Source organism: Kockovaella imperatae, assembly GCF_002102565.1.
Source record: "Kockovaella imperatae strain NRRL Y-17943 chromosome Unknown BD324scaffold_2, whole genome shotgun sequence".
In the NCBI taxonomy this organism is placed as follows: Eukaryota; Fungi; Basidiomycota; class Tremellomycetes; order Tremellales; family Cuniculitremaceae; genus Kockovaella; species Kockovaella imperatae.
The window spans coordinates 1,862,371-1,883,856 of NW_019028942.1; the positions used below are offsets into that span (position 1 = coordinate 1,862,371).

Consider the following 21,486-nt stretch of genomic DNA (forward strand, 5'->3'; position numbering starts at 1 on the left):
GCAATGAAAAAGATTTCGGGCCTCACCCAGTTCTCCTGCTGTTTGGAAAAGAAAAAATGCCAGAATTAGCCCATTATTTTGATGTGACGTCAAGTTCTCCCTGGGGACTCCGTATACCCAAAATCTCGCCCGTGTGTAGCGAAAAGATTCCAGCAACAGGGGCAGATCGGCGGGGTCGTGGTACATATATAGCATACTGTCTCTGCTTGGTATCTCTTGTGGTTGTCACCATCTTTTCTGTCGTCTGACCCCAGACAAGCAACGATGGACAAACAGACTTTGGTCAAACCATTTACAGCATCCGGGAGGGAACAGTTGAAGCAAGGATCAGCGGCTACACATGTGGAAGAAGTTCAAAGAGATCATGAGAGAGGCAAGCATCGTGTGCTGAAAGAAAAGGATGCGTGGAAGAAATTGGGATACTCGTGAGATCGTCAACAGTACGAAAGAAGGGTCCACATCTCTGATCCATCCATCCCCTGCTGCTCTGAATTCAGATTCTCAACATGGCGAAAGTGGCAGATCTTGTTCATCATGTTCCTCATTCAGATCTCCATCAATCTGAATGCCAGTCTGTACGCGAACGGAGTGGTGAGTAGACGTTTCCGAGGGTGACATATCTCATCGCCGGATCTGACTGACGTTCGTGATCAAGGGAATGATCTCAGACAAGTTTGGCATCTCGAAACAAGCCGCTCGAGTCCCTCAATTGACCTTTCTTGTCGCTTATGCCTTTGGTTGTAAGTGACTTGTTATTGCAGTCTTTCCATTTTCGGTTTGACGGGACGCTCAGGCGAGCTCTGGGCCCCGTGGTCTGAAGAACTTGGAAGATGGCCTACCCAACAGCTTTCCCTACTCCTCGTGAACATCTGGCAGATCCCCTGTGCGCTAGCGCCAAAGTGGGTCATTGTTGACGTTTGCATACTGACATCGCAGCTATGCCGTGAGACCAACTACTTGACTGCATAGGCTAAAATCCTTAGACTCTCGTTGTCTGCCGATTCCTCGGTGGTCTGTCCACAGCTGGAGGATCAGTGTAGGTCTCGACTCATTCGTCCAACAGCTCACTCCCCGCAGGACACTCGGAGTCGTCGCTGACATGTGGCTCCCGGTGAGTCAGGTATCCCCCGAATCTGACACTGACTGTTTTGACAGGATGATCAAGAATATGCCGTCGCCTTCCTTGTCATGTCCTCTGTCGGAGGAAGTGTCGTCGGAGCCGTCGTCGGAGCGTTCCTCGAGGCTTGGGCCCCGCTCGTCTGGCTATTCTGGACTCAAATGATCGTCGGGTTCTTCGTGCAAGCTCTTCACTTCTTCTTTGTCCCTGAGACACGATCGACCATCTTACTAGACCGAGAGGCAAAAAAGCGTCGTGCGGATGGTGAAGAGAACATCTTCGGACCTAATGAGTGTAAAGAAGACAAGATGACCGTCAAGGATGTTCTTGTCATTTGGGCTAGACCTTTCCACATGCTCTTCACCGTGTGTTTCCGATGATGAAGTTGAAGCTGACCAGGCAGGAGCCTATCGTCGCGTGGTTATCCCTCTTGAGTGGATTCTCCGACTCGCTCATCTTTACCTTCTTGCAAGGTTTCACCCCGGTCTACCAGAAGTGGGGCTTCTCAACCTATCAACTGGGTCTAGCATTCATCCCGTGAGTTGCGTACTACTGGCTCTGCTGATATTTCAGTCTCCTGGTTGGATACTTCCTCTCCTATCTCTCGTTCCTACCTTCTATCCACTACTTCCGACAGAAACGTAGACGATATGGCTCAAAAGCAGTATCACCGGAAAAGCGATTATGGTGGTTGCTTTTCGTCATCTTCTTGGAGCCCATAGGACTGTTCATATTCGCCTGGACGGGTATTGGTCCGAGCTATGGTATACCTTGGATCGCCCCAATGATCGGTTCAGCTCTGGTGGGCATAGCCAATTAGTAAGTTTGATCCTTTTGTCGGAAGCTGAAGACCCCTCAGTGCGATCTATCAGTCAAGTATCGACTATACCGTGGCGGCTTACGGAGGTGAATCTAATTGTCCGAATTGCGCTGACCCTTCCAGCCTATGCTGCTTCTGCGACTGGAGGCAACGATTTCTGTCGAGACTTCCTCTCGGGTATCGCAGCCCTGTATTCGGAGCCGAGTGAGACTAGAGGTGCCATTCTTTCTCTGACCATCTTTTCAGTGTATACCAATATCGGCAACAAATTCCCTCAAGCTTGGGCAGGCACCATCCTAGCCGTGTTCTCTCTCTTCGTGACCACTCCGATCTTTGTCAGTATTGCATTCCATCGTTCCGCCATCAAGCTGACGAAGCGGCCCTCCCCCTTAGTACTTCTACAAGAATGGTGAAAAGATCCGAATGAACAGTAAATTCGCCTCTCGCATTGCGAAAGAGCGAGAAGAGGAGGACGAAGATGATTCCGAACACCAATCAGACGAACGTCAAGGGAGAGATTCAGATGCCACAATGATCGAAGCTGGAGATGGACATCGGCACATTCATATGGAGGGTGCGGATGGAGCTGCTGCAGCTGCCCAGGCACACGATCATCATGATCATCCCGAAGAACGATCTGCGTATCTGTGAGACAGCGAAGCGCGCGCGCCCGCAGCATCGTTAATCATCATCTCGTCCCGATTCCCACATCCCACGAGATCAAGTCAAGTCAAGTCAAAGGCAATTCCGTTCCACTGTAGCGATAGTTCCATTAGTTCGTATAATCCAATCAAGCAAAGCAATGCACCTGATATGTGTCGCGAATACCCTGACCGGCTGGCTCCCTTGCACACATAATCCCGGCGTGCTTGCGTTTTCAAACCTACATACCATACTGTAAGGTACACCGCGGAATAAACTTCCCGCCCGGGGAACAGGCGTGCCTGATATTCCCCGTCCCTGGTGCTTAGCTGTGCGTCACAATCTAGATCTGTTCTTCACGCCAATTACGCCCCGTACACAGCTTCTGTACACAAGGCAGTCAGGCATAACATATTACTGTGAGATCTCGTTTAGACGCAGAATGCAAACGGCCAGAAGTCCTTGCGATTGTTCTCATACATATTGACGACGTCCGGAACTCTGACCTGATACATATTCCACCGCTTATCACATTGCATCATGTTCGCAACTTTTGAAGCATCCTTGATTCTTGTCGGGGCAACGACCGCATTTGCGAAACTCTCCTCGACCATCACTGCCCCTGCTGGTGTCCCCACGGCGAATCTTGACAAGCGCGTGACCTACTCGCCCAATCCTACTGAAACAACATCCCCATACCCGTTGACAGCGTGAGTCGTCTGGAATCGGGGACTGCCCATTTTTGAAAATCTTCTCACGATGAACTCGATCTAAAGCTATCACTTTCCGTACTCAGCTTTGCCTGAACAAGTCAATCCAATCAACTATGGAAGAGGTCCTCAATCTGGATGTAAGTGGAAAGGGAGGCTGTGACAGCAGCGCAAGTGGCTAAAACACTGCCACTTTTCTCTACATAGATAATATCTGCAACCATACGACCGAGGGACCCGATTCCATGTGCCAGACGGCGATTGTCAATTCCATAGCTGGTAGGTTGATACTGGAATCTCGATCTGACAACCAGACTTTTGCATATGGGGCGGTCCTGGACTTGAGTCAAATCAAAGTGTCGGAGACTTTGAGGGAGCCTCCGTGGCATATGTAAGTCAAGTCTCGGGTCAGGCCTATGCTGATGCTTAGTGCTCAAGATCGGGCTATGGAACTAGGATTTTCCCTCCAGGAACGTTTACGGCTTTACAGGTGAGGATTCAAACGATGAGACTGCTGTGCTGTGCTCAAGACATCTCAGTTCATGCGAACACCCGGGTACATCCAAATCGTGGGACTGTTCAATCAGACCGCAGTCGGGTTGACGAATTCCGACGAGGGAGGTGAACTCGATCCCCACGGTGCTGATGGCCTCGGAAACCCCATTGGAGGGTTGGTGTACTCCAAGAGTCTGCCATCTGGAGACAATACGACCTATATGGAGACTCAATCATGGAACAACTTCCTCGACAGCGATAGATTCTGCTTCAAGCTCTGCGACCCCAATTATCAGACAGAATACAACTACTGTCAGAACATTTACGATCTAATCGGCTGCGACTATAACGCCCCTGCCGCATATGAAGAGGGTGTCTTCCTCTCCTGCGACGGTGACATGCAGGACGAGGTTGGCACCTATACATCTGACGGTCAAACCTACACTTGGTCTCAACCGACGTCTCTTCCGCCCGGGTACAATATGCCATACACACCTACCATCCCAGCCTCTTCCAACTGTGTCACTTATCAGTCCACGGACCTATTCCCCACACAATCTCTCGGATACCAGAGCACAAACAACGTCTTTGGCGCCCTTGGACCGACCAGTGCCAGTGCCGCTAGTAGCTCGACAGGATCGGTCAGTGCGTCGAGGGCTACAACATCCTCACAGACCGGTAGCAAGACCAAATCGACTACCGCCTCGGCTTCGACCGCTACCACCAAGACAGGCGCCGCCACACGCCTCACAGCATCTGCACTCCCAATCACCATTGGTCTTGGACTGTTGCTCATGGTCATGAACTGAGTAGGAAGCATGCCCCTCGCCCCTCAGGCATGGTCGCCTCAACGTAACGCTGAGTAATCCTCTGAGTCATAGTATTCTTCACTTGCCACGTTTGGTGACGTATCATCATCGAAGCGATATGCATGCGTTGTGTCGTTCAGCAATCATACTGGCCTGATGTACTGATTTTTGCTCAACTCTTCGATACACCGGTGTAGCGATGTGTGCTGATCCCTTGGATTTGGTAACTGGGTAGACCCAAGACCCCAATGTTCTAGCTTACCTATACAAGTGACTACATTGATCGTCAATCTTTCCGCTTCGCCGGATCGATCTGAGGCCGAAGCAATATTCAGCGGATTGAACTTCTTGCGTCGCCACGATGTACGACCATTGGTCAGAGATGGCGGACCACATGACTATCGTCGATAGCACTGGCGACTCAGCGTACGCTCGCTTCGCAGGAACTCACTATAGAGAGTAGAGCCGCTGATTGCCGAGATCTAGGGTCAGATAGATAGTCTTCGAGCATCTGGTCCTGGTTCAAGGTTCTATTGCCGAGAGATACGGCGAAGCTGACATCTTCAAATGGCTTGTAGATGTTCCATTCTCTTGTGTCGACTCCACTGATGTCGCAGGCAGAAAACTTCGGAGTCTATAGCATGGTTAGACTATGTGAAGTTGGGGCGAGTATCAGGAACGCATCGTTCTGAATGGAGTCTTCACATGTAATCATGTTGACCTTCCGTCCACTCGTCCATGCCGGTAGGAGTTGTCATGACTCAGCGCTGATGAAAGAGAGTGGATCATGTGAAAATCTGAGCACCGGTCGAAGCACGCCGCAGACGTTGGGAGGTCATTTCAATGCATGATAGGGTTGTTGCGAAAAATGTACAGAGCTACCTGTCAGGCAGATGTAAGTTACAATGCACAATTTAGAGACTAGACAGTCAGTACGCGTAGGCCAAATGAAGCACTCACGTCAGCTCCTCCAAGCCCTGGGTGAACGACTGGATGGTAGTGATCAAAGCGCCTTCATCAGTTCCGTCGACGCCTTCGACGAGGAGCACGTATGTGGCACTTCTAGCTGCGACGAATGGCTAGAGGGAGAGGATGAGCCCAGGCTGTCGGACTGGGTACCTACCTTGCCATTGAGCGTGGCCTGGATATAGTCGGCAGTACCATTGGTCACGTCTGCGGTGCCTTCCGATCCGACGTGAAGTTTGGTCGGAGGGTGTCCATCTCCACTGGCCATCGTTGGATCGCCTTGTCGAGCAAAGGTCAACATGCCATCGAGGATCTGCACGTATAAGCCGAGGTAGAGATAGAGACGTGATGACGCACTTTTCTGACTTGATCAGGTTCGAGGTCGAATGGCTTCTTGGACGAGGCGACGCAGAGGAAATCATCTTGGTCAAAGAGAGCTGCTCGACCCACACGGTCCGAGTTGAGGAGACGGTTCTGAAGCAAACCCTTGGGATCACCTCCCTCACCCTGAATCAAAAAGTCAACGTCGTTCGCCCGAGTTTGCAATGTAAAGCTAACCTGTGAGTCGAGCTTTGCAGCGGTCGTGTGGTCCTCGGTCGCTTCCTTGTGACCGGAAGAGCGATTAGGGCCAATGTTCTAGTGAGCCATGTCAGCGCCACAATGACTTATCGGGAGGATACGCCTGGAAGTATCCTCACCAAGTTCTGAGTGGACATGATACCGTATGAGATTGAATGGAAGTCAAGTGAATGGATGCCATACTATGCGCTGTTAGATCCAGCAAATGGGGCTTCACTTCTCGACGTGACGTCAGCCCATGACCATAAAGGAGAAGGAATTGGGCATTCACTATCGATCGTCAGCCAAAAATCGACGATCCCGGCCTGACCATGTGGCAATCTGCTCACGCGGTAAACAGCTCCAGGCTCTATGGCTCTACTACTATTCATCCATTATTTATGACCGGTCCTTCTCCGGACGACCCCTCGATGAAGCGGGCCATTCTCGACGTATCATGACCTCCTCTGCATGCATGGATCCCGCTCAAACTCGCCGGGCTTGATTGACTGACAGTGAGTCGTCGATCGCATCCACCGTGGGAATTCCAGCAAAAAGAACGCGTCCTTGGCATTTGATTCCGGCGGGCTCGATTCGATCCGCTTTGGACGGCTTTTGATCACTACTACTGATCACTACAGCTCAAGGATGATGGATGGAAGGCTGAGCCTTGGCTCGACAGTGCGCCTGACCTCTGGGGCTGAGGCGAGTGAGATGATCCCTACGTCTAGCTAACGTTGCAGATACCACAACTTGGCTTTGGTGTCTATCTGTCTCCACCCGAAGTCACCGAGCGATCGGTTAAATGGGCCATCGAAGCGGGATATCGACACATTGATTCGGCGCAATGGTACTTGTGAGTGGAGGGCGAGAAGGTCGGAGATGCTGATTGCTGATGCATGATAGCAACGAAGAGCAGGTCGGTGAAGCTCTTCGAACCGCCAATGTCCCTCGATCAGATCTTTTCGTGACCACCAAGCTTGGTCACCCGGACCAAATCGAACATCGATTACGAGAGAGTGTGGAGAAGATTCATCCGGGTGCAGACGGTTACGTTGATTTGATGTTGATTCATTCGCCCACTGCTGGTCCTGAAGGTAGGAGAGAACAATGGAAGATCATGGAGAGTTTGGTGAAAGAGGGAAAGATCAAATCGATCGGTGTTTCCAATTAGTGAGATCGCTTTCGAGAAGAGTGCATGCTTACACAAAAGTGGACTCAGACATCTCAAGGAAATGCAGGAGTATGCCAAGATACCTCCCGCAGTGAATCAGATTGAGGTGAGAGAGCACCGTGTGGTATGCACGCAGGAACTAACCAAGACCAGCTACATCCATGGTGCCAGGCAAGTCCTGCTCCTTCATCGCTAGCTACCCCGAAGCTAAAGGCACCACACAGCAAAAGGATATCGTGTCCTACTGCCAAGAGCGAGGGATCGCTCTCGAAGCTTACTCTCCGCTCGTCCAGGGGACTCGATCTTCCGATCCATACCTGACCGCCATTGCCGAAGAGTGCGGAAAGTCTTGGGCTCAGGTCCTGATCCGATGGAGTCTGCAAAGAGGGTAAACAAATCCTGGTCTCCAAGCGCTAACACTGGCACAGCTTCATCCCGCTACCCAAATCCGATACTCGTTCTCGAATCATCGACAACACTGACGTCTTCGACTTTGAGCTCAACGCCACCCAAATGTCCCAACTTGACAGCTTGGATCGCGACGAACATGTATGCATCAACAATACGAATGTACCATAGATGTCTAGAAGAATCGGCTAGCCCTTATGCATCATGCTTCAAAGATCCGCCCGGTGCTAACGTTGAGCTTTGGCATCAGCACCATCCGCATCGAGTCTGCTCACCCTTGTCCATCTTCGACCTTGCCACCACCACTTGAGTAGAATGCTGGGCCACCAGAGGTGCCACAAGACGAGGAAGGGTATTGGATCGTCTGCGACGAGCGATGGATCGACTCGAAGTCGGAGAGGGTTTTCAAATGGCCTCGGACCATTGTCTCGAGGCAGGCAGGCGGGAAGAGAGGGGTGGATCAAGCTGAGGACGGAGGAGTCCGGTATGATCCTGGGAAGATATCGCATGATGAGGTCGTTGTAGATCCATGACCGAGGCAGAGATCTTGGTCTCGGTCGAAGCGTTCCGACGGCGGCATGGTCGTATCGTCCTGCAATGTCATCTAGTGGAAGTAGGATAATAGCGGTATGCACTCGAGCATTGCATTCCAAAGGGTACATCTCGTCGTCCTTGGTTGAATGAATGAAGTCGAAAGAGAAATGTCCTGTCAATCGGCGCTTCTTCCCAGAAGCGGTGAGACCATCCTTCAGCTTAGCTAGCAATGCTCTCGTCCAGAGCTCTGCACGTTGTCCGATGACCTCTGTCGTTGCGTCTTCGTACGTCATGAGCATATCGTTTGAAGGGCAAGTGACAAAAGAAGTGATTTGTCCGTCAATGACTGAGGCGTGTGTGCACCATTCTTACAATGTCAAACTTGCGAGATCGGGTATAGGGACTCACCTTGACCCGTGATGAACTCTTGAAGGACATAGGGATCTCGCTTCGTGATCCTTGTCGTCAAGCTCTCCAGCGCAAGGCGTGTCCGTGTGAGTTTCTCGTCGTCTCTGGCCAAAGGATACAATGTCATATCACCACGATTCTCGTCCAATCCAAGACATTTGATGATGAACCTGGGCTCTTGATCGGTCTGTCCTCGAAAGAATGCGATGGCTTGATCGACGTCTGTAACTTTGGTACCGGCCGGAGTCGGTATCCCTAGGCGAACAAGTAACGATATGAACCGATCCTTGTCATGCAGATCCTCCATAGTCTCTTGGTCCTGGATAAACGTCTCACATACGCCTTTAGTATGCTCTTTGAGAGCCTCAGCGAGCATGGCATCTTGGACGGACGAAGCGACACCAGAGACAGGTATGAAGAGGCTGGCTCTGTGGGACGAAGCGATGGCACAGATAGCAGCTTTGTGCTGCTCAAACGAGGTCGTTGGTGATCGGACAAGATGAAACGAATCGACCGCTTTAGAGAATCGCATGGGACAGAGCTCGCCCCAGCTGTCATCATTAGTCTCCGACACAGCTTCGTAGGTGATCTCACCCGGTCTCCTCTACGCCGATGACCTTCCATCCTGCTCGCTTGAATGCTCGGGCGAGACTTGAGACTCAGCAGCGGACCCAGTGACAAGTACTTACTGAAGACCTTTACTCATTCGTCCTCCGCTTATGATGACGCATCGCTGAGTCTTCGGAGTCTGTTTGAGCCTTGGAGTCAGGCGATCTCGGAGCAAACAGACAGCTACTGCGAGAATGGACACGGGCAAGAGACAGAGAGACAGCAGAGGTACTACCACCCCCGTTACAAAGCTCTGCGCTCGTGTTGGCGCCTGGCGTGGCATCGTCGTTCGTGAGATGTGTTGAGGCAAACTTTGACGACTGAGCCTAATCTGCCTTATCTCCAAGTCTCGCTTCGATTCCGCTTTACTTCCGATCTGACGCGGTTGTGTGCTCATCGCCGCTGTCACACAATGCGACATCTTCCCAATTGACGTGAAGCTATCGTGTGCATGCTGTTTTGTGTATTCTACAGGTAGAGAGTAGATGGACGACGATCTGTCTGCTCGTTGACTCTTTTTGGGTACAAGGTAAGATGGTTCTTTGACGGAAGCAAAATTTCAGACTCTAGGCGACATCTAAGCGGCGACCCTGGTAGCTGTCATCTGATAGGGACTGCTGTCAGTATACTGTATGTGTGCCATTGATGTACGATGCGACTCACGCCGTTGACGACATGGCCAGTGCCATCGATAGGGACGGCTCCGGCAGCGACAGCGGCAGTCTTGACCTTGACGCCTTCGATACCGTTCCTCTTGAGGCTGTCTGCCGTGTCTTTGGGTTGACCCTTGGCAGCGTACTTTTCAGGGTCGGCACCAAGGTCTCCAGCATCGACGTAGGCTTCGAGACCATCTCCGGAGCCGTAACGAGATTTGACAAAGTCTTTGTGGACTTTGAGGATGGATTTGAGCTCGGAGAGAGGGACATCGTTGAGGAATAGACATTTTCCAAACTCGCCGTCGGGGACAGCGAATCGCTGCTTGCCGTCGCGGGTTTTTCTTCCAGCGTCAGCCGTGAAAGATGTGTTAGAACTCACTTGATTGCTTCGGTAGCTGCTTCGATGAGCTGCTCGTCGAATGCTTCGTGATCCATCGAAAGGCCGACCGAGGAGATGAGGTGGAACCATTCGTCTCGCTGGACATCGTTGATCAATCCTCGAGAGTGGGCAAGGGTGATAGAGTAAGCCATGTCGATCTGAGGCAATTAGCATGATTCCGAGAATCAGACGACTCACAGTGATGGCATGTCCGTGTCGCAGAGGAATTCGAGGAGTCAGTTCAAGGGTAGGAGACCAGGTGTGGCCGAATGCGATGACTCTGTCGAGCCCGATCTCGTGAAGGTTGGGCGATTCGAGCTGAGCTCGTGAGACTGATGGCTAGAGTCCCCTTGCTTACCTGCAGCATCGTCTCGATTCCTCGGTGGCAGACCTCGAGACCAGGAGCCTTGACGCTTTCACCTCCATCTTTGTGACCGAAACCAGTCTCAACGAGTTCCTTGCCGTGTTTGACCAACAGCTCCCAGACGGGCTTGTCGCCAACAGAGGCGATCTTGATGAGCTCGGCAAATCCGTTTCGAATCTATGTCGTTAGAAGGGGAGGAACGCCGGGGAATATCTCACCTGGCCAACGGGAAGCGTTCGCAAGAAGGAAAAGTCGAGGAAGGTGTGGAGAGGAGCGTGGTAGGCGCCAAGTCTGGACCTAGTCAGCTATAAACTCAGCCCGCAAACCCACCTGTTCTTTAATTTTCGGTGGTTGACGGCGACCTTGATACTGACGCTAGCGTCGATGAGACCGATCAAGGTCGTGGGGATTCGGATGAAGTTGCTGGTTCGTCGGTAAGAGGCACAAGCGTATCCTGCGACATCGGTAACGAGACCACCTCCGATGACCAAAGTCGGCTCGGTTCTGACGATCCCGAACGAGTCCATGGCATCGACGATCTCGAGCATGGTCTGGACAGTCAGAGTGGGGCCATGATGTAGGAACTCACGTCCATGGTCTTGTTGAGCTCTCCTCCCGCGACGACCTTCCAAGTGATGGGAATGCCATAGTGCTTGAAGTAGGTCTCAATGGTGGATTGATAGATGGGGTGAACGACTGGGAAAGACTGTCAGATACCGTATCGTGCAAAGACGGTGCTAGTCAACCCACTCGTGTCAATGACGATCAAGACTCTTCCCCATTTCTCGTAAATCTCTGCAAGCTTCTTGTTGGCGACATCAAAGACTGGCGAGGTGTAGTGGAAGTTGTACTTGAGTGATTCGTACCCGGTGACGGTGAGTGAGCCATTGGGCTCCTTGGTGAGTGTGGCTTGGAGGTCTGACATGGTGAGAATACAGAGAGTGTGTATGAACGTGAATGCGTGAGTGAGTAAGTGAATGAATGGATCGCGAGGATGGAAGAGACGGTAAACGAGAACCGACAAACGTGCTGACCTGTTTACACTTATATAGGTTATATAGCTATTAGCCGAGGACTCTCTCTCACAACTGGATGAACCTGCGATGGAATGAATAAACCAAGCGATCGATTGAACGGAACGACAAGCGATCGATCGATGACAAGATATGGGCTGCTTCTGGCTCAGGGTCATATACAGTGTGTATGTATGCACATCTATGCACAATTAGGGTGAGGGTGGGCTGCAGAAAGGGGCGAGCGAGAGGGTCGATGGCGCCAGCCCAGAGAAAGCGAAAGAGAGAGAGCACTATTGAAGCGATCACCATCATAAAACTCGTCAACTCCCCTCGATTTCGTATAGGTTCGCGCAATGATCACGCCTTCCGTCGAAAGGGGCAGAGGGGTGGAAGTGGCTTGTATGCATAGAGTGGGAGAGCCAGGAGGGAGTTGGACTGAAGGGCGGATGCAGGTTAGGGCCATTCCTACCGCCGCCGCCGCCGCCGCTTCCCTCCCTTGACACACCCACACCGCTAAAATGATAATCCCCCGCTACGTGGTTTCCAGCTAATCAAATCCCCCCTCTTTTTCTCGCTCAAAGCGGTAAATTTCAAGTTGATTATATCTTATCAGATCGCCGATCGGGCGGGCGGGCTGTCATCAACGATCGTTGTCGCGTATGCTATGCATCGGCGTGGGGACTGTGGCTGTGGCTCATTGACCTTGGCGGATGTCAGCAGCAGCACATACACACTCGCTTGCATAGCCGAAGGTCCCCCTCCGTCACCGACGAAGCGTGAGTGACGTAGTGGGGGGAGGCGGGGATTGACTCATTAGATGATAGGGAGAAGTGTCGTTGACAACCAACAGCCAACCAGCCCAGCGACTGACTCCGAGATGACAACAGCACCGCCAAAATATCATGGTGAGCTGGGTTAGGATGCCATCAGAATCAGCACCAGCAACTGACAGCATGCAGAGCCTGTCCAGGGGACAATCTTCCATGTGAATCATCCACGCCCATATCTGTGTAAGGAGCTCACGAAACTTCAGGGCGACGGTCGTGAAGAAGCTCTACAAAAACACCTCCTCCAGCTGCCCGCGTTGCAATCAGATGCAACAAAACACCTCTCTCTGTTCGACCGCTCTCAGCGAGTCCTCGATGCCATTCACGAGTTTGGAAAGGGAGCGAACAGGTATCTTATGAGTGTCGGAGATACAAAGGGGAAACAGGTGGAAGAGTTGATTGCTAAGCGAAAGCCAAAGGTGAGAGCGGGATCCACCCAAATCAGCACTGACGTTCAGCTCATCCTCGAGGTCGGAACCTATGTTGGATATTCAGGCATCTCATTCTCAAGGGTACGTCCTCGTCAATCCCCGACGAGAAGCTCATCTTTTCCAGCAACTTCTCGAAGCCCATCCAGATGCGACATATCCTGCCGATTGGAGCTCTAGCGGCTCGTCGTCTAACCGTGCCGGATACATCTGTTTGGAGAAGAGCGAGGTGTACGCGAGCACTGCTCAAACCGCCTTTGAACTGGCAGGCGTGGTCAAGGCCATCAAGGTAAGTCCCCTATCTTGTGACCGAAGCTCACCCTTCCAGGTTCTTGTGGGCGGCTCCAGTTCCAGCATCAAGTCTTTGAGAGACGCGCTCGGCCTGTCAAAAGGTCAGGCGTTGGACATGATCTTCCTGGATCACGTCAAGTTCCTCTACTCGACAGACATCAAGCTCTTAGAGTCCGAAGGCTTGATCGACATTGTGAGTCGTCTTTTGCTCGAGTTGTAGATCTGCGCTCAATCCATTCAGGGCACCGTCATCGTCGCCGACAACGTGGTCAAACCAGGAAATCCAGCGTACCTTTCCTGGGTCAGAGCAACGCCCGCTCAAAAGAAGGCTTCGCTCAACAAACCAGCGTTGACGGAACAGCCAGAAACGACACCTAATCCTCCTTCTTCCGAATGGTCAACAGCCTTCAGAGACGGGCCGCTGGACGAGACGAGATGGGCTTTCCCAGAAGCAGAGGGGTACTCAGCCCCTGGAGATCCGAGCCTAGTATACAAGAGCTCCATGCTCGGCGGATGGGATCCTTACACTCAGGAAGAGGATGCGTGCGAAGTATCTGAATGCGTCGGACGCGAGTAGGTGTCACCTCTATGACCATCATCATCATTATCATCATCATGCATGCTACGTCATGAACCCTGTGTTGCGCCACGCCTCGATGCTTCGGGCAAAGTCTCGAGGTTGCAAAGCTCTGAGTTGGCGAAGGGAGGAAGAGGCCTTCTGCGCGTTGGTCGTAGCAATGTCGTATGAGACTGAAGACGGGCTATCCTCGCCGTACTGCCCGTCAGCACCGCATCACCAGGGAGCTCACCGATTGGCGCCATAAAAACAACATTTTTCGGCTAATGTCCTCGTCAGGAATCTGCTCCACTCGCTCTAGCCACTCTGATCGAGGCAACCGCTCGAACGACGTGCCGCTCGACTCTACGCCATCCAGGACAGTGGACCATGTGGTAGGGGATGGATGGACGAGATGATATATCAGGTCCGGTTGCTCCTCATGCACCAGGTCAAGTCTGCCGTCAGCAAAAGTCTAGGCGCTGAGACCCACAGGACACGAGCTGCAACATCGACCGGAAGCCAGTTCACAACCTGATGTCAGCGTCCGTATACAATGATTCCACTCACATCATCAAGCAGAGGCAGACTACGCGTTGTATCAGCCGTTCTCAGCAACAACGGCCATCCCTCAGTCTCGTTCCATACTCCCGTCTTCGAGTTTCCGCATAATTGTCCCAGACGAGCGACGACGATGGAAGAGTGGACATCACGAGCTTTTGCACAGATCTGCTCGGCGATCCATTTAGATCGAGAGTAGCCGATGGGAGTGGCAGTCGAGGGATCCGTTGATGGGGTCTCCGAGATGGATTTCTGATCCGATCTGAGGACAGAGGCGAGCGAGGAGCAGAAGATGAACCGGTTAGGCGAGCCACATCGTAGGTAGAGGGACAGCAGATTGTGGAGACCTATTGTTGGCTTTGCTCCGCCAACTTTCTGGCTCACCTTTGATGCTATCCTCGAACGATTGCAGACTACTTCCGAAATGGACTGGCCAGGCAGCCTAATCCAGTCAGCAACATTGAAAGGACGGGACCGCACGTGTATCACAGAGACCTCGCTGTCAGTAAGCGCGTCCAAAACGGCCGCGTCCAGCCCGAGATCACTGCTCGCTAAATTGGCAACGTGAACGGAGACCGAATCCAGATCATTGTCGCTTCCAACAGCCTTTTGGACCCGTACTCGCGCATCGTCGTCGTTCTCACCTCGAACCAAACAGATGATCCGGTCAAATGCGGAGTCACTCAAGGCATTGAGCACCTCTCTTCCGAGAGAGCCGGTAGCACCAGTGAGCACCTGGTTAGAGCAGTCAGCCCGATTCTTTGGAATAGCTCACCAAAACCCGTGAGAGACCGGCCTTAGGACCCTGGCTTTGGCTGAATGACCCATACTTGTCCGCCCATTCTAGCATGCGAGTGTGCTCATTGAATTCGTACAGGGATACGGAAGTGCCTTGCTGGACGCTGTACATGTATTCGGCGAGACTAGGATGCGAATCTCAGCGATGACACTTTCTGGTAGACTCACGAAGCGATTGTGGATTGCTCAAAGACCACGTTAAGGGGGATCGAGGGCTTCCCGCCAACAAACTGCGCATCAGCACGAGCGAGAGCGCTTCACTCACCTTGATCATCTGTGATCGAAGCCTCGTCGCTTTGAGAGAGTCGATGCCAGAATTGAAGAGGTCCGTATGGATATCCACCGGACTGCCCAGCATCTGCCCCACAGCATCCCGACAAAATTCTTGAATCTCCTCTCTTGTACGCTGCGCTTCCTCATCTGACTCGTCTCGCCATATGCTTGTAATCTCCTGAGCAAACACTTGATCTACCAGTCCTCGCTGGATCGTACCTTTGCTAGCCCTTGGGATCCTGTCGAGTGCTGCTACGCCGCTCAAAAGAAGGCATGCGTCTGGATGGATAGCGGCATAGCTCGGCTGCTCTCGGTTGACCTCGTTCAGTATAGGCTGGAGCTCCGCTATCACTCGGTCCTTAGGCGCATCGGTGAACACGAGCAGTCCCAAACTGGGTCGATTGCTTCCGACAACGATTGCCTCTGCAATCAACTTGGATCGCCTCAAGCGTTCTTCAACGAATCCGGGCGTTGCTTTCTCCCCGTTCGACTGAAGATCAGCACGCATTTAGGCCTCACCTCTCTCACCATCACAATGACATCGTCCCCTCGACCGGCGTACTGCCACACATCTGGCTTTGAAGGATGCGGTCGGTACAGATCGCCTGTAGCGTAACTGTCGTCCGGACGATTTGATTTAGTCTAGCAGTCAGCTACCAACTCGAGGGATCTCTCACTTTGCTCAGCCATTCGTTGCCCACCACAAGTTCGAATAGGCCATCTCGAATTGGACTCGGTTCGAAGCTCAAAGCCTGGCTGTACGCCGAATTATTTCTGAGCCAATCCCACTCCAAGTCATGCTCAAAGTCCCGATACGAACTGAGCAGGACTTGTCATCAGCGAAGAAGTATAGGATGACTCACATCCACATTCGCTACTTCCAAGCCGACTGACCAGACGGATGCCTTGCCTGACCATCTTGTCCCCAGTCTCCTTTTCCAGTGGCGCTCCCCCAGTGCTCACCAAGTCCATTTGCTTGAGCAAGTCAACTCCCGATGAATCGTCGGCCAGAGTGCTGAGGATGTAGGGGACGGAGAGAAACGAATTGACCCGATAGCGTGAAGTTTCGACACCTCGATTACACGCTTCTACAGCGAGGCACACGTTCCTAGATGTGATGGGAACTTCGGATGTGGGGTAGAGATACAGCACACTTCGTGCCATCCAAGCCCGTAGAAGGTCTGACACGCCACCGTGGAACAGGGGTGTCGTCGTGAAGGCTGCCGGCTCGGGAGGTGGACCATGTGGCTCATCTGGTAGCGCGCGACGGGGTAGAGAGGCGGTGCTGACATGATGTTTGTGCGGTATGGGTTTTGGATTACCACTCGTCCCAGAGGAATGGAAGATATGGGAAGTAAGGTGATTGTAGGACGGCAGACGAGAGCAAGGGCGAGGTGCTGTTGGTGAGGGTAACAGCGTCACCCTGGCCGGAGACTCGACCTGTTCTGCGAGCTGCTGATACTTGGAATGGTATAATAGATGATCAGATTTTGTGCTCTCTAACAGCGAAGCGATGGCGGACGGCGAGCATTGAGGTCTAATCATGAGCTTTGCGCGACTGTCCACTCACGCAACAAACAAGACCCCGTATCCAAGTCTCATGAGCGCAATCCATGCCACTAAAAAGTCGAGGTTGCTGGGGCATAATAGACCAATGGTAGGATTGTCAGAAACGGGTTTCATTTCCAAGGCAGTGGTCAGCCCATCGGCCAATCTCGAGATGTACCGATAAGCTTATCATCAGCTCCATTTCCAACATCACTCACAATACCGATCACAGACCCATCCAGGATCTGTCAGACGGGCGAACCCGACGACAGGCTCATCCTCGAATTCGTTGGCTCCCTCGTCAATTAACTGGACAATGCTTGTGATATCGTGCGGATACGACTCATTCTGCTCTCTCGAATATCCAGCTGTGGACACCAGATACGACAAGGTCATGGTCGATGCATCCAACTACATAATTATCCTCGATTCCGATGCCATAGACATTTGCATTTCATCGCGTAGTTGCACCCATCGAAGCGAGAATCATGCATGATTGAACGGAATCAAATACCACGTGTTCATGAATGTTGATGGTCCTTTTACGTCATACCCTTATTTGCCCCCCCCTTCCTTCTCGACCTGCGTTCACCAATTCCCATCAAACAACAGACCATCCGAAACGTCCTTCCAAGATGCCAGCGACGGCGTCAATACGGACAGGCGGGAAGCCGGTAGGCATTCAAGAGCTCTTGACCACCTTTGACGACTACCCTCGCATCGTCAAGGAGAGAGATGCAGCTCGATCCCAGATTGTGGCATCATCGCGAGCTGTCAGCGCCGCAGAAGAGAAACGAGATCAAGCTATCCTGGACTTGGAGAAGGAGAAGGCTGCGAGATCTATGGATGCGTCGAGAGCTGTTCAGGAGAGAAAGGATGCTGAGAAAGCCGTCGAAGCTTCCGTCCGTGGCGAGCTCAAACCGAGGATCACCGAATTGGAAGGTCGTGTGAAGGACCTGACTCAACAACGATCCAAATTGACGGACGAAATATCCACTTTGCGCCGTCAAATGGCCTCTTGGATCTCATCTATGGAGCGACTACACAAAGAGCGCAGCAACGCGGCCGAGCAGGAGAAGAAGGCCGAAGAATCTAGAATGGCGTTGAATGAAAAGCTGAGAGAGTTGGACACGCAAATCCTCGAAGGATTGAAGTTATCTTCCAAGGAGCCTCCGACGCCGGCGTTCGCCTCAGCAGGTTCTCGGGATGGTTCTGTCTCCCGGACGACATTGGCATCAAGGGAGTAAGTCTATGGTGAAGACAGTGGCTGATAAGCAGTTGAGCACTTTGCGGATATCGATAGAGATCCCGTGAATATTTTTCTTGGACATTGTCTAGCCTTGAATGCGCCTCTTGGAGCAAGTGCTAGTTGTATAGTCGTCCCGTACACACTTTCTTATAATACATCAGATGCATTCAGCTGGTATTATCTTGTGCATGCCACGTGAAGCCGTAGCTTTGGCCACCGGGCAGGTGGGGGGCATTCCCCACCCTCAGTGGTGTTGTTCGGTCACGAGGGCAAACCCCACTTTCCTTTTCGACTCTACGGAGATACCATGTCCTCCCTCACCATCCGCCCCTTTCGATCTGGAGACGAGCCCAGTCTTGCCAAGATATGCTGCGAGACTGGCAATAACGGCAAAGACGGGACTGGCCTCCTCTCTGACGATCGACTGTGGGGAGATATATGGGTCTTGCCGTATGTCAAACGAGATCCACAGCTCGCATGGGTGGTCGAAGACTTGGACGGGCAAGTGATTGGGTACACAGTCGGGACAGATGACTCGGACGCTTTCAATCAATGGTACAAGGAGTCATGGTGGCCAGCAGAGTCGAAGAAATACGAACGACCGCCAACTTCTTCCGGAGGGCCATCACGAGAGCAGACCTTTTTCAAGATTGCAGATGAGACGGGATCCACCCCTCTCAACTCGTCACTCCGCGAATACCCCGCACATCTTCACATTGATCTTCTACCTCCAGCTCAGGGCAAAGGGCTTGGACGCAAGATGATCAGAACTCTCCTGCAAGCCATGCAGGACCGAGGCATCAAGGGGGTCCATCTTGGTGCTTCGGCTGAAAATCACTCGGCTTGCGCGTTCTACCAAAAAATTGGCTTTGGGGAGGTTCCTACGCAGGACAAAGGCTCGCGGATCTTCGTGTGGGACTTGACGAAGCCATTGCAATGACGACGGGAGACATGGACTCAGTACTTTATATGTCATTAAGTCGGACGGAGGAGGGATGTTGTTGCTGAACGAGGGGCCCATCCACGGGCAGGTCACCACTACTTCTTGGCGTTGTGACATATGCATAACTTTATAGGAAATGACTAGTGAACGTAGACTGAAATCGGAGGAGAGACTGATCACTGCGCCGGTCTTCACACCGGAGCAGTACATCCGAAAGAAGTCGCTGCGCTGGTTTTGAACGTCGCGATGATGGTTTCGACCTGAGCCGGTCAGACCTGAGCCGAAAACTGGTACTCACACTTCCCCAGATACCCAGACCAGAGGTTGCCAGCGCAGCGATGAAGAAGACGGCGTTGAACCACTTGTACGCGACTCGTTTGGCGCCACCTCCGAACAGACCACGTCTCCAACGAGACGCTGACCACCAGCTATCGTAGCGCTGAACGCCAGAGACGGGCGAATACACTCCATCCTCCTTAGATGCGTCTGCTTGAACGTCGAATGCAAACTGCATGAGAGGAGGAAACGTGTAAGAAAATTGCAGCAGAATGGCGGCACCGATCAGAGCCTGGATGGTTTGAACCTGTGGAATCGCGGTTCCAATGACGAAACTGAGAATCCAGCAGTGAGCCTGTAGCTAGAAAGGTCAGCATCGATGCGGAAACTCTGACCTACAGCCGTCCAATAGAAGAAACCTTTGGTAGACATTAAGGGCGGTCCGCGGAAACACTCTTCAAACAGCAGCCAGTAGATGATTTTGACTCCGATGTTGAGGTATGTTACACTTGCCATGGTGTAGGTCCACAAGCTCAGTCTACACGTCAGATTTTGGTTCAAAGCGGCACTCACCCATTACCGATGCTTTGCCAAACGTACGACGATACACCCTGGTATGCCACCGGCAACGTATACTGACCTTGCAACCCATACACATACGCTCCATAAAGGAGATACATGAAGAGAACAATGCCTTCAGCCAGGGTGAACGACTTCCAGAACTCCCACGGGCGCCGCATTTCATTCATCTGTATATGAGCGATATCCCTCCCGTTTCACTTACAAATTCGACGAATATCATCAGACCCGACCAACCAAAGACCATGTTCATGGCACCATTGACAGAGTTGGAGAGCGGACCAGGCGGGGCTAAAACAGTGGTCGCGATGGGTGCATAAGGTGCGGTAAATCCATATGTCGAGCTAGCTGCTGCGTAGTTTGGCGGTGAATGGGCAATGAAGCCCATGCTCAGGAAGCATACGAAGATGTTCAGGAAGACATTCAAGCTGGAGATATACGACAACTTCCTGAGGGACCGGAATGGTACCGAGTTGACGAAACCGATCACTGCCCAAATGATAATAGAGACAATAAAACAGATGGGCCCAGACGCTCGATTCTGGGTGAGCAACGTCATGGACTGTGCGTTCGCAATGTTGTTGGAGCCGACGATGAAAATGATTTGGGTGATCTGCATCAGAGAGACGAGATAGTGGCCGACCTTGCCGAAGAAGACTTCGAAGAGTTCACCGAAGGTGTGAATTCTGAACTTAGCGATGACCTCATGCTAGACCTACGGATATTTTGTCGAGTCGAGCTGCAGTGTTAGTCGGGACGAATCAAGCTGACTCACCCTGAGATAGAGATTCAGCAGGAGGAAAGAGCCATAATATGCGGCAAGACCGAAGACGAGGTCTCCTTGTGAGCTTATCCCTGCAATTGACTCACAAAGCAGAACTCCACCCACAAACCCAACGGTTGAGAAAGCATATGGAGCGTTCGTTGGCCCAATGACATCCGTGGTGATCTGGCTTCAGCAAAGGGCCTTAGGCTAATCTCACAATGAAGAACATCATTCCCCAAGAAGCAGTTCTGAGCGCTTTTCGGGCATCGTCCTTGTCTTTGGCCCATTGTTCACTGGGGTATCCTCCAAGGGCAGCGACACCGCCCGTAGCAGCCTCCAATTGGGGAACATTCTCATCAATCAACTGATTCTCCGCCGTTTCTGGGCCGAAGCGATTCTCGAAAATGTTGAACCACCAAAGTCGCTTCTTTTCACTATCATCTTCAGCGGCAACCTAGGTACTGTGAACTAACTCTTTGCCTGCTGCCAAGCCATAGGCTCTCCTTTGCTGATTGGCGTGGTAGACCAACTCTTCAATGGGGACTTTGGCAAATCGTCCTATCCGTGTATCGATTGGCTCCGGCACAACTGCTCCGAGCTCGGTTTGCACGGTCCCCGGCAGTTCGGGGCCTGATTTCAATTCAGTCTTCTCCGACATCGAGGAATGGTCAGATCGAAATGGTCAACGGTCTCGCTCAAATATTCATTCGGAGCCCTATCGTGACC

The 21,486-nt window shown here is 52.1% G+C and overlaps 11 protein-coding genes across 11 annotated transcripts; 6 read left to right on the forward strand and 5 right to left on the reverse strand.

Annotated features, from left to right (window-relative positions):
• Positions 1–264: 264 nt before the first annotated feature.
• Positions 265–2,588, forward strand: BD324DRAFT_648894 (MFS multidrug transporter; the record flags this gene model as incomplete). Its single annotated transcript, XM_022017902.1, has 14 exons — positions 265–425; positions 498–591; positions 656–740; positions 794–899; positions 937–943; positions 984–1,036; positions 1,078–1,111; positions 1,156–1,482; positions 1,521–1,654; positions 1,691–1,936; positions 1,977–2,023; positions 2,061–2,141; positions 2,184–2,272; positions 2,331–2,588. 14 exons carry the CDS (start codon positions 265–267, stop codon positions 2,586–2,588), a joined length of 1,722 nt encoding a protein of 573 aa, XP_021874096.1.
• A 440-nt stretch (positions 2,589–3,028) lies between these two features.
• BD324DRAFT_617275 (hypothetical protein) lies at positions 3,029–4,733 on the forward strand. Its single transcript, XM_022014907.1, has 6 exons — positions 3,029–3,289; positions 3,356–3,429; positions 3,497–3,568; positions 3,604–3,680; positions 3,720–3,779; positions 3,829–4,733. The coding sequence occupies exons 1-6, from the start codon at positions 3,120–3,122 to the stop codon at positions 4,591–4,593; spliced, it is 1,218 nt and encodes a 405-aa protein (XP_021874097.1). The 5' UTR covers positions 3,029–3,119; the 3' UTR covers positions 4,594–4,733.
• Positions 4,734–5,423: 690 nt separating this feature from the next.
• BD324DRAFT_617276 (hypothetical protein) lies at positions 5,424–6,380 on the reverse strand. The gene is made up of 6 exons (XM_022014908.1): positions 6,258–6,380; positions 6,118–6,195; positions 5,917–6,066; positions 5,717–5,872; positions 5,554–5,672; positions 5,424–5,514 (listed from the first exon to the last, which is right to left on the reverse strand). Exons 1-6 carry the CDS (start codon positions 6,273–6,275, stop codon positions 5,508–5,510), a joined length of 528 nt encoding a protein of 175 aa, XP_021874098.1. The 5' UTR covers positions 6,276–6,380; the 3' UTR covers positions 5,424–5,507.
• Positions 6,381–6,732: 352 nt separating this feature from the next.
• BD324DRAFT_644665 (NADP-dependent oxidoreductase domain-containing protein) lies at positions 6,733–7,870 on the forward strand (the record flags this gene model as incomplete). Its single annotated transcript, XM_022017599.1, has 7 exons — positions 6,733–6,822; positions 6,861–6,973; positions 7,024–7,290; positions 7,331–7,397; positions 7,445–7,462; positions 7,516–7,679; positions 7,720–7,870. The coding sequence occupies exons 1-7, from the start codon at positions 6,766–6,768 to the stop codon at positions 7,868–7,870; spliced, it is 837 nt and encodes a 278-aa protein (XP_021874099.1). The 5' UTR covers positions 6,733–6,765.
• BD324DRAFT_617281 (hypothetical protein) lies at positions 7,863–9,682 on the reverse strand. Its single transcript, XM_022014909.1, has 5 exons — positions 9,331–9,682; positions 9,236–9,292; positions 8,642–9,192; positions 7,975–8,600; positions 7,863–7,937 (listed from the first exon to the last, which is right to left on the reverse strand). The coding sequence occupies exons 1-5, from the start codon at positions 9,669–9,671 to the stop codon at positions 7,902–7,904; spliced, it is 1,611 nt and encodes a 536-aa protein (XP_021874100.1). The 5' UTR covers positions 9,672–9,682; the 3' UTR covers positions 7,863–7,901.
• A 145-nt stretch (positions 9,683–9,827) lies between these two features.
• On the reverse strand, positions 9,828–11,574 carry BD324DRAFT_648899 (hypothetical protein; the record flags this gene model as incomplete). Its single annotated transcript, XM_022017903.1, has 9 exons — positions 9,828–9,854; positions 9,914–10,247; positions 10,286–10,443; positions 10,484–10,603; positions 10,644–10,826; positions 10,868–10,940; positions 10,980–11,200; positions 11,239–11,345; positions 11,400–11,574. The coding sequence occupies 9 exons, from the start codon at positions 11,572–11,574 to the stop codon at positions 9,828–9,830; spliced, it is 1,398 nt and encodes a 465-aa protein (XP_021874101.1).
• Positions 11,575–12,248: 674 nt separating this feature from the next.
• On the forward strand, positions 12,249–13,810 carry BD324DRAFT_617288 (hypothetical protein). The gene is made up of 8 exons (XM_022014910.1): positions 12,249–12,441; positions 12,516–12,570; positions 12,625–12,650; positions 12,699–12,911; positions 12,951–13,004; positions 13,048–13,209; positions 13,249–13,404; positions 13,453–13,810. Exons 2-8 carry the CDS (start codon positions 12,543–12,545, stop codon positions 13,786–13,788), a joined length of 975 nt encoding a protein of 324 aa, XP_021874102.1. The 5' UTR covers positions 12,249–12,441; positions 12,516–12,542; the 3' UTR covers positions 13,789–13,810.
• On the reverse strand, positions 13,811–17,429 carry BD324DRAFT_655201 (hypothetical protein). The gene is made up of 14 exons (XM_022018808.1): positions 17,166–17,429; positions 16,970–17,132; positions 16,263–16,936; positions 16,077–16,228; positions 15,928–16,041; positions 15,392–15,889; positions 15,295–15,356; positions 15,104–15,251; positions 14,809–15,063; positions 14,713–14,770; positions 14,338–14,675; positions 14,261–14,301; positions 14,021–14,225; positions 13,811–13,986 (listed from the first exon to the last, which is right to left on the reverse strand). The coding sequence occupies exons 1-14, from the start codon at positions 17,341–17,343 to the stop codon at positions 13,834–13,836; spliced, it is 3,039 nt and encodes a 1,012-aa protein (XP_021874103.1). The 5' UTR covers positions 17,344–17,429; the 3' UTR covers positions 13,811–13,833.
• A 107-nt stretch (positions 17,430–17,536) lies between these two features.
• Positions 17,537–18,372, forward strand: BD324DRAFT_679337 (hypothetical protein). The gene is made up of 2 exons (XM_022019036.1): positions 17,537–18,190; positions 18,226–18,372. Exons 1-2 carry the CDS (start codon positions 17,583–17,585, stop codon positions 18,227–18,229), a joined length of 612 nt encoding a protein of 203 aa, XP_021874104.1. The 5' UTR covers positions 17,537–17,582; the 3' UTR covers positions 18,230–18,372.
• Positions 18,373–18,415: 43 nt separating this feature from the next.
• On the forward strand, positions 18,416–19,278 carry BD324DRAFT_273949 (N-acetyltransferase GCN5). Its single transcript, XM_022012346.1, has one exon. It carries the CDS (start codon positions 18,504–18,506, stop codon positions 19,134–19,136), a length of 633 nt encoding a protein of 210 aa, XP_021874105.1. The 5' UTR covers positions 18,416–18,503; the 3' UTR covers positions 19,137–19,278.
• BD324DRAFT_273932 (transmembrane amino acid transporter protein-domain-containing protein) lies at positions 19,234–21,144 on the reverse strand. Its single transcript, XM_022012345.1, has 9 exons — positions 20,978–21,144; positions 20,865–20,943; positions 20,770–20,831; positions 20,714–20,733; positions 20,200–20,680; positions 19,989–20,164; positions 19,815–19,953; positions 19,438–19,776; positions 19,234–19,399 (listed from the first exon to the last, which is right to left on the reverse strand). The coding sequence occupies exons 1-9, from the start codon at positions 20,990–20,992 to the stop codon at positions 19,331–19,333; spliced, it is 1,380 nt and encodes a 459-aa protein (XP_021874106.1). The 5' UTR covers positions 20,993–21,144; the 3' UTR covers positions 19,234–19,330.
• Between the last annotated feature and the right edge of the window lie 342 nt (positions 21,145–21,486).